Source organism: Homarus americanus, unplaced genomic scaffold (assembly GCF_018991925.1).
Source record: "Homarus americanus isolate GMGI-L3 unplaced genomic scaffold, GMGI_Hamer_2.0 scaffold824, whole genome shotgun sequence".
Classification (NCBI taxonomy): domain Eukaryota; kingdom Metazoa; phylum Arthropoda; class Malacostraca; order Decapoda; family Nephropidae; genus Homarus; species Homarus americanus.
In genome coordinates, this window is record NW_024719328.1 from 2,888,361 (window position 1) to 2,899,334 (window position 10,974).

General features: G+C 37.1%; 1 protein-coding gene across 1 annotated transcript in view; it reads right to left on the reverse strand.

The window, feature by feature from the left end:
- Positions 1–3,167: 3,167 nt before the first annotated feature.
- LOC121860032 overlaps positions 3,168–10,974 on the reverse strand; it is a 31,005-nt gene continuing 23,198 nt past the window's right edge. Inside the window, exon 3 of the mRNA XM_042357048.1 lies at positions 3,168–3,369. Within this exon, the coding sequence (XP_042212982.1) occupies positions 3,176–3,369 (194 nt within the window). The 3' untranslated portion in view covers positions 3,168–3,175. The remainder of the gene's footprint in view (positions 3,370–10,974) is intronic.

Below are 10,974 nucleotides of genomic sequence, written 5' to 3' on the forward strand. Positions count from 1 at the left end.
ACAGTCAGGATGTTGGTACATGTTCATAACACTATAATACTCAGGGTGTTGGTACAGTAGTGTTCATGTAACACTATAATATCAAGTGTTGGTACAGGCGTGTTCATAGGATGTTGGTACAGTAGTGTTGTAACACTAATACTCAGGATGTTGGTACAGTAGTGTTCATGTAACACTATAATACTCAGGATGTTGGTACAGTAGTGTTCATGTAACACTATAATACTCAGGATGTTGGGTAGTGTTCATGTAACACCATAATAGGATGTGGTACAGTAGTGTAACACTATAATACTCAGGATGTTGGTACAGTAGTGTTCATGTATGTACAGTAGTGTTCATGTAACACTATAATACTCAGGATGTTGGTACAGTAGTGTTCATGTAACACTATAATACTCAGGGTGTTGGTACAGTAGTGTTCATGTAACACTATAATACTCAGGATGTTGGTACAGTAGTGTTCATGTAACACTATAATACTCAGGATGTTGGTACAGTAGTGTTCATGTAACACTATAATACTCAGGATGTTGGTACAGTAGTGTTCATGTAACACTATAATACTCAGGATGTTGGTACAGTAGTGTTCATGTAACACTATAATACTCAGGATGTTGGTGCAGTAGTGTTCATGTAACACTATAATACTCAGGATGTTGGTACAGTAGTGTTCATGTAACACTATAATACTCAGGGTGTTGGTACAGTAGTGTTCATGTAACACTATAATACTCAGGATGTTGGTACAATACAGTGTTCTTGGAACACTATAATACTCAGGATGTTGGTACAGTACAGTGTTCATGTAACACAGTACCTTTCCCTCCAAGTCATATATACAGTACAGTACAGTACAGTACAGTACAGTACAGTACAGTACAGTACTATCATCATCAAATCAATATAATTAATAGATATAATGACCAATTCTAAAAGCTGTCTTTCCACACCAAATGCTTGTGAACTTATTCCAATACCATTTTATATTAACACTTTAATAAAAAGCTTTTTTCATGATTGTGGGGAAGAAACAAATGATAGATCACTGCAATGCTAAGATGTTCTATCCGCAGGATGCACCCTCCTGTTGGTTCACTGTCACTGCTAAGATGTTCTATCACCAGGATGCACCCTCCTGTTGGTTCACTGTCAACTGCAGCTCACTTACTGAACCATATTTAGTAAAGATTTAACCTTCATTCAGCTGTTGCTTCCTAAGACAAACAGTGTACTGTATAGTGCTGTACCAAGTACGATATGAACCCTGGAGCCAGTTCACTGGTCTTGGACACCTACAGTACAGTATTATATATAAAAAGATTTTCACACTTTAACTCTCACACATTTCTGCTGAACAAGATCCCTGCCAAGGAAGGTGGGAAGGATCTCTAAGTCCCTCTTCTGTTCCCCCAGTAATAAACAAGATTTAAATTCTGAAATCCTATTCTGTGATCAGATTTGAGTGGAATACATTGGGATAAGTGTGCTGGCTGTAAACATGAAATTATCCCTATACTGTACTGCATCATGTTTATGATTGAGTTATTATTCACTTCTCTGACGCTTCTCCATCATTATCTCAGGCATAGTGCGTGTGATAGCTGAATACCCGACAGTCACCGGGGGACCGATAGCTGCATGCCAGCTGTCTGTATTGGAAGATGCCGTTAATTTGGCAGGATTAAACTGTGCGAGTCCGCATCCTGGGAACTAGGCCCCAACACCCTCGCAGTGTATCGAACTACAACAGACCCTCACAGCGTTCTTTCGTTTGTTGTGGTGAAACCAGCGTGACACCCTGGGGCACTCCTTACAGTTATATGGACCAAAGTATTATTGTTGTGCAGTATATGATTGGGGATATTTAGCAGAAGTATGGTTATCCCATGTTGAGTAGTGAACCCATAAATATTGATAGTATCAGTAAATATATTGTGTGAGTTGAGTATATCAATTGAGGGAAAAGTGCCATGTTCTTCATTCCGAACTGACATGATATAATAAATAATAAGTTAATTTGGGATATTGTCAAGTGTGTCAGAGAACCATCTGTAGTGACAATGAAATAATATAATGATTGTTTAATGATGTAATAAGTAATTGAAGATCTATTTTATGAATGGTAAAGTAAGACCTAAGTGGTCCAGTCTGGTCTGAGGGTATTTGATTAACATCTTGTTCACGCCTTATGTTAATAAATATTTAATAAGTAAACAACGAGTATCACCGCTCTATTCCTTCTACCCATTGGTTCTCAGAAAATAACTATTGTAACTCAGGTGCCTATAAGTTCACTAAGATATGTTATATTCTAATAAAAGTCTGGGTGGTGGCAGGCTACTGTTGTAAGTATAGTAAGTGTTATAATAATAATGAAATGGTTTCCCAGACTTGTGTATGCATGACTAATCCATGGTTTAGGATATAACTAGAACAGAATATAATAAAGAGGAAAACAGGATTCTTACAAATTGGTGACTTAGAAAATATAAGCAAGAATATACTGTAAGTATATAAATATATTGAAGAATAATAACAAAAAAGAATAAATATAATATGAAATAGTATAAAGAGGAAAAGTGCCCCCCTTACACTATTGAGTAATATATTTCAAATTTATACTAATAGTAGGTAATACATCTTCTATTTCAAAATATTTGGTAGGTATTTTCAACCTCCTTCTGTCCTTTAGTTCAAATAATGAACTTTTACGGGTGTACTGCAAAATGTTATGTAGTGGTGATGAGAGAGAGGTTATGTAGTGGTGATGAGAGAGAGGTTATTTAGTGATGATGAGAGAGAGGTTATGTAGTGGTGATGAGAGAGAGGTTATTTAGTGATGATGAGAGAGAGGTTATGTAGTGGTGATGAGAGAGAGGTTATTTAGTGATGATGATGAGAGAGAGGTTATTTAGTGATGATGATGAGAGAGGTTATTAACTGTTGTCTCAGAGCTGTCAGCTATACCACTCTTGGATTATTATTATTATCATAATTTTCTTTGTTACTGTAAACATTTTGTTAAATAATATTTGTCATCAATAAGCATTATGTTAATACCTTCCATGTTTAGTTTTCAGTCTTTTTAAATTTCTATTTTTCCTACATTTAAATTCTAGCTTGAATATTATTTCTTAAACCTATTAAGCCATGCACTGCTCTCTTGTTAAGGTTAATTCTTCACATAACATACCTCGGGAACATCTCTCTTTGGGAATCCTGTAGCAGCATAAGCCTTGGCAACCTGAAGCCAGAGATCACTGGTCTGGTGGCTCAAATTTTGACTGACGTGGGACTCCAGCACATCAGGATACACTTGTAGTAGTGCCCTTGACTCCTCTGCTGACCACAGTTGCTGACTCACCTCTGTTAAATATCTTACTTTATTATGACTAATAAACAATATCAATCTTATCACTTGAATAGATTTCTTAAATAAATGTAGAAATCCAATATAATACATGACAAATAAAACTAAAAAAAGTTTAAAATATCACAAACAGGTCATGTGGCAACCAGTGTGTGGGTTTATACTCCTACAGGTCATGTGACAACCAGTGTGTGGGTTCATACTCCTACAGGTCATGTGGCAACCAGTGTGTGGGTTTATACTCCTACAGGTCATGTGGCAACCAGTGTGTGGGTTTATACTCCTACAGGTCATGTGGCAACCAGTGTGTGGGTTTATACTCCTCCAGGTCATGTGGCAACCAGTGTGTGGGTTTATACTCCTACAGGTCATGTGGCAACCAGTGTGTGGGTTTATACTCCTACAGGTCATGTGGCAACCAGTGTGTGGGTTTATACTCCTACAGGTCATGTGGACTGTAAATACAGTCATGCGCCGGGTAACATCCAACCGAACAACGTCCGATCGCATTTACGTCTGTGCCCGTCCCTCCCAAAAAACTTCCGTGACGCCTGCTGGACCACCACTCCACGACCCCCTGACGGAGACACGATGATCCTCCCCATACTGGCCAGATATTATGTGTTAAAGGAATATGCTTCTTTCCTTAGGCTTTTTTTTAAGCATTTGCCTCCAGGTGTAATGTTAAACTACATCTATTGAGGATAAAATCTTTCACCTACAAATTGACAATAACACATTTGCTGTATTCAGACATATCTAGTTGCCTCAACAATCGCAATCCCAGTTGCAATTGGGGTTGCAATTTCAAATTCTGTGTCATTACTAAGGAATAACGAAGTCTCTGGTGCACTCTAAGATTAAGAGAGAAAACGGACTCCTATGATGGGGGACACAAGCACTCACACATGCCCCTTACACTGACAGAATTGACACTCACTTACTTGACAAGTTTTACCAACCATTAGTTGTGTGCGTTATCTAGTGAATTTAGTCAATACAGGTAGTTCTCCTATAACACGATAATTGTGTTCTTGTAAAATATCGTGTTATAGAAAATCGCGTAATAGAAATAACAGGGCTTATGGAGAAAATAGGGTTAGGTGCAGATTACTCGAAATCGAAAAAAATTAGTAGTTAGCCTAATACAAAGGATAGCACAGTCTAAATAAATGTTACATTCATATCTAATAATGAAATCATACAGTAAATGTAACACTTTAGTTGATGGGGGAGAAGGGTGATTTTGAGGTTGATAAAATCGAGCTTCTCTTCAAGTGTTATATCCTTTCTTTTACGATCATCACCGGGAATTCTATCACCAGAACGCTTCTCGTTGATATTCTTTACTATATTCACAGTTAATACAGTGGGGTATGCTATAACGAACGAAACTCCTACAACGAACATTATTTAATTTTTTTTTTTTTCTAATTTATTGTTTTTTTATTACAAATATTAATGATATTCTTTATTTCAGGGGTTTAGATGCATATTTATGCACTTTTTTACAATTTTTACAATTTTATATTATATTTTTCAGTGTTAAGTGGTTGTATTTGGGGGCCTGGAATGGATTAATCCTATAGCGAACGAATGCTATAACGAACAAGGTTCTAGAACCAATTAGATTCGTTATAGCATACCCCACTGTACCATAAAATTGGAGAAATAGTAAGCAAAAATCGCGTTATAGCAAACAAGCGTTCGCGTTATACAAATATCGTTCCTAATTCATAAATCGCGTTAGAGCAAATTCGTGTTATCAAAACACGCGTTATAGCAGAACTCACTGTATTGTACAGTACAAGTACACTGCAATACAGTGGTCCCTCGGTTAACAATGGACCTAAGTGCAAACCTGTATTGTACATGTGCTAAAATTGTTATGTCTATTGCAAATATAGATTGTTTATACAGGTATTCAAATAAATCACTATCTTACATGAATCCTAGCAATGTACGTTATATTCACCCAGGTCTTTTGGGTGGCAAATTATGAGAAGAGCTTAGTCACCCTTAAGTAATGATAAATAATCAGGCAGACAGGCCATCAGTGCCAACTGTCAAATCTTACCTCAAATAAATAAACAAACACCAGACACTCTGTCACCTCACCTCCGGCCCCCCTCCTCTTCCCACACTCGCTGGCTACCTCCCTCCTTGTGTTCCCAGACAAAAGATTGGTGATAACTTTATGCTTTAAGGTGTTTATTTTATATAATATCTCAGACTAAAGTTAGGATAATATAATTTGCATTGCTGAAATCCTTGCAAGACAGAGATTAATTTAAATATAAACGCCATATATTTTGCTCGAGATAAAAATTGTAGTACATGAGTGAACAGTACTGTAGTACATTTTATAATATAAAGTTTTTCAACTGTATTTTTGGGTAGATTTACATAAATTTCTTCATTTATTTTCATCCATTTACATGCACACACCATACTAAAAGAAACGTAAAAGAAATACTGTAAATGACTTTAGTGCAAAGCTGGAGTGCACATTTACTAATTTGTTATGTCTAGTGTGAATTACAGGTTGTTTAAATTTAAATAAATCAACATCTTACAAGAATCCCAGCAATGTAAATTTTATTCACCCAGGTCATTTCACTGGCTTTTTATAGGAGAGAAGCTTAGTCACTTAAGAACTGATAAATAAACACGCGTTAGACCTGGGCCTATGCCAACTGTCAAACCGCTCCCCTCCCCCCACGCCCCCTCGCTCCCTCTCCCCCATTTGCCCAGCGTTGCTGGAATCCTTGTAAAACAGTGAATAATTTTAATATAAACGTCACGTATTTTGCACAAGAAATAAAAGTTAATCACCTGTATCACACCACAGTAGTGATTTAAGAGTAAAAGTGTATATGTTCGTATATAGTATTCCACATACACATAAGTATAAATACAAAGTTTATGTGATGAGCGGACAACGTCCATTTCGGTTAACGTCACGTTTCCAAGAACATATCTAGGACGTTAACCGGCGCATGACTGTACATTGAGTTCTGCTATAACGCGTGTTTTGATAACGCAAATTTGCTCTAACGCGATTTTTGAATTAGGAACGATATTTGTATAACGCGAACGCTTGTTTGCTATAACGCGATTTTTGCTTACTATTTCTCCAATTTTGTGGTATTAACTGTGAATATGGTAAAGAACATCATCTCCAAGAAGCGTTCTGGTGATAGAATTCCCGGTGATAATCGTAAAAGAAAGGATATAACCAGGGCTGTGGAGTCGAAGACAAAACCTTCGACTCCGACTCCGACTCCTCAAATTTTTATGCTTCCGACTCCGACTCCTTGGCCTATTTGTAACAACTATTTCTACCATCCTAATTGTAATTTGTATGTTGTAACCTGCATAGGTAAAAAGTAAAACACCGTGGCTATACTGCTACAGCTTTATTAATGATCTGGACGATATTTAAGAACTACAAAAAGATGATAGGCTTGACTTTCAAAGTTTCAATCAAAAGAAAAATAAATTTATTAAGAATTCAAGATATTAACTAGAAAACCCCATTTACATGTATATCTAAAAGTTCGATCTCAGCATATGAATTTTGTTTAAGCTCATAATCTGATGTGGATCTAAATGATGATCCTACAATTCCTTTTAAAGTAAAGTTATATATTTATGTACATTAAAAAAATGAATACCTTATTAAGGAAAATGGATAAATCTTACATGATTAAGTTATTAAATTAAATTTGCCTTAATCTCACCAAAAACAGGTTGTAGCTAATTGTTTTGTAGCTGAGAGCCTCTGTGCAGTTTTCAACGAAACAAAATTTGATATAATTCAAAATTTCAAATGGTAAAGAAGAGACTATCGTCCAAAATTATAGTGCTATACTGTGCCTGCTACAATAAATTCATAATAATGCTTATAAAATGGAAATAAATTCTTTTAATAATTTAAGAAAATTAGTGGGATCAGTGGAATCACTGCAATGAATATGCCTGAGTTCATATATTTGTTCTTAGGAACAGAATAGCTTCAGTCGGAGTCGGAGTCTCTAAACAATTCGACTACCGACTCCGACTCCACAGCCCTGGATATAACACTTGAAGAGAAATTTTATTCAAAATCCTCCCCCATCAAGTTACATTTATATTTTTTCAAGGTAAAGTGTTACATTTACTGTATGATTTCATTATTAGATATGAATGTAACATTTATTTAGACTGTGCTATCCTTTGTGTTAGGCTAACTACTAAATTTTTTCGATTTCGAGTAGTAATCTGCACCTAACCCTATTTTCTCCATAAGCCCTGTTATTTCTATTACGCGATTTTCTATAACACGAAATTTTACAAGAACACAATTATCGCGTTATAGCAGAACTACCTGTACTACACATTGTAAATTAATTCTTCCTATGGAGAAAATGGGAATACTGTATACAGTGGTCCCTCGGTTAACGAGATTTCGGTTAACAAGTTACCTCCCATAAGATTCTTAACTTCAGTTATCGAGCAACCCCTCGGTTAACGAGTTTCTTACGAGCCGATCTCAAAAAGTTTTGGCTTGCACTTGGCGGTCCACCAGCTGTAGTATTAGTCCGCCAATACATTAATCGGTTCTAGGGCTTAAATTCCTTACCATTTTAGCAAATATCAAAAAGTTTATACTATTCAATAATTTTAAAAGTTTAATATTAAATTTTTTAGTAATTTTAACAATTATTGAACATACAGTGACCCCTCGTTTAACGAACGCCTCGGTTAACAAAATTTCGGTTAACGAACTGCCTTCCATAAGGATCTTCAATTCGGTTAACGAACAAAAATTCGGTTAACGAATTTCTTATGAACCGACCTCAACATGTTTTCGCTTGCACTGGCCGGGCAACCAGCTTTAGCATCAGTCCACCAATACATTAATCGGTTCTAGGGCTTAAATTCCTTACTATTTCAGTAAATATCAAGAAGTTTATACTATTCAATAATTTTAAAAGTTTAATATTCAATTTTTTAGTCATTTTAACAATTATTGAACATAATTGAAGGTAAAGTGACTAGTTTAATGCGCGGCATCCAGCCTCTTAACACAGCAAACAGGCGTTAGTCTCTCTCTGTTTTCACTGGAGGTAACATCTTGCTTGGAGACTCTTCAACTAAACGCTTTTTTTCTGTGTTTCCAAGCAAATTATTGGTCATTTTGAAATATATTTTACATATTGACAATATATAATGCAGTGCAGTGTTGGTTTAAAGAAAATAATCTTGAAATACACCAAGAGAACTAAAATTTTATGGGTGAAATGGTGCCATGGGGTGACTTCTCTTCCACCCCAATGCCTTCTCTTCTTCGTTCTCCTCCACCCCCATTCTAATTCCCATCATCATCATCATCATCATCATCCAGGAGCCTTCTACATACACACCTCAAAGAAAGTGAACTTTTCTACCATTTTTGTTGAATTTAGGAAATTTTCGGTGAGCTGGAACCAATTACCCAAAAACCCATTGAAACAACGGTTTCGGTTAACGAACGACCTTCTGGAACAGATTGAGTTCGTTAACCGAGGGGTCACTGTAATTGAAGGTAAAGTGACTAGTTTAATACGCGGCATCCAGCCTCTTAACACAGCAAACAAGCGTTAGTCTCTCTCTGTTTTCACTGGAGGCAACATCTTGCTTGAGACTCTCTTCAACTAATTGCTATTTTTCTGTGTTTCCAAGCAAATTATTGGTCATTTGGAAATTTATTTTACATATTGACAATATATAGCGCAGTGCAGTGTTATTTTAAAGAAAATATTCTTTATTTACAACAAGTTTAACTTTAAAAAACACGTGTTGACATTGTTTGAATCCAGCATGGGGCCTAAGAGATCAAGAAAAGCGATTTCAATCCAAACCAAGCAGGAAATAAAAAAAAAACATGAACAAGGCATTAGAACAAATGCGCTATGCAAAGAATATGGCATGTCGGCATCAACTGTGTTGACAATTCTTGCACAGAAAGACAAATTTAAAGAAGTGAAAGTGAGAGAAATCTACAAGAGTGTTTAAAAGTAGATCCCTAATTGCAGAAACTGAGAGGTTACTTCTCATCTGGATTAGGGAAAAACAGATGAAAGGTGATTCAGTTTCTACTGAATTCATTTGTGAAAGAGCCAGGGAGATTTACGAACATTTAAAGACAGATCAACCTGGTTCTTCAGGCACAGAATTTGAAGATTTTCGGGCCAGCAAAGGCTGGTTCGAAAAATTTAAGAAAAGAAGTGACATTTTCAGTGTTGCTAGGCATGGTGAAGCTGCTAGTGCTGATAAGGAAGGGGCAGCAAAGTTTTTAGATGAATTTAAAGAACTGATGGAAGAAGAAAATTATCTTCCACAACAAGTGTTCAATGTGGACGAAACTGGGCTGTTCTGGAAAAAGATGCCCAAAAGAACATTCATCACCAGAGATGAAGCCTCTTTACCTGGGCATAAACCCATGAAAGACCGTCTCACTCTATTGCTTGGTGCCAATGCTTCAGGGGATTTCCGACCAAAGCCTATGCTTGTCTACCACTCTGAAAACCCCAGGGTGTTCAAGCAACAGAAAGTGGTAAGAACAAAGCTTGGAGTTTATTGGAAGTCCAACTGTAAGGCATGGGTGACAAGACAGCTCTTTAATGAATGGGCTGTTGATGTGTTTTGCCCTTCTGTCAAGAGCTACCTAACCACCAATAAACTCCCTTTAAAGGCTCTTCTCCTCATGGATAATGCACCTGGTCATGACCCTGACCTAGCCAGCAATTTGGAGTATCAATTTGACTTTGTGAAAGTGTTGTTTTTGCCTCCAAACACTACATCAATCATACAGCCAATGGACCAGAATGTGATCAACAACTTCAAGAAGTTGTACATGAAGAAAATGTTTAGGTGTCATCAGGCAACTTCCAATGATCCTGAACTAACACTGAAACAGTTCTGGAAGACACAATTCAACATCCTGAAGGCTGTAAAATTGATTGTGTCATCATGGCAAGAAGTCTCCACTAGATCCCTCAATTCTTCATGGAAAGCACTGTGGCCATCAGTAGTCCATGATTTTGAGGGATTTGAGGAAGAAACAGAGTTGGACCAGGAGATTGTGTCCATTGGTCAGTCATTGGGCCTTGAAGTGGAGGAGGATGATGTGGAAGAGCTTGTGATGTCTCATGAGGAGGAACTTACTCCTGATGACTTGAAGCAACTGGATGAGATGTTACAGGTAGAGGCTGACAGTGGTGAGGAGGAAATTGAAAGTGATGACCATATATCAGCTAAACAGTTGAAAGATGTGATTTACTACTGGGAGAAGTTCAGGCAACTGGCTTCAAAGCACCCAGAAGTGGAAAAAACTGAACTAACTTTGTGTCATGTTGAGGACTCAGTGGTCTTCTTTAAACATAAGTTAATGGTGAGGAGGAGAGATGGCCCCACAGACCACAATTGACACTTTCTTCAGTAAAAGGCAGAGGGAACAAGATGCTATCCCTCAGCCTTCCACTTCAAGGAGAGAGGATGATGCTAGCCCTCAGCCTTCCACTTCAAGAAGGAGAGAGGATGTTCATGGTGGAGAAAATGTCAGTCCAGAGGTTCCT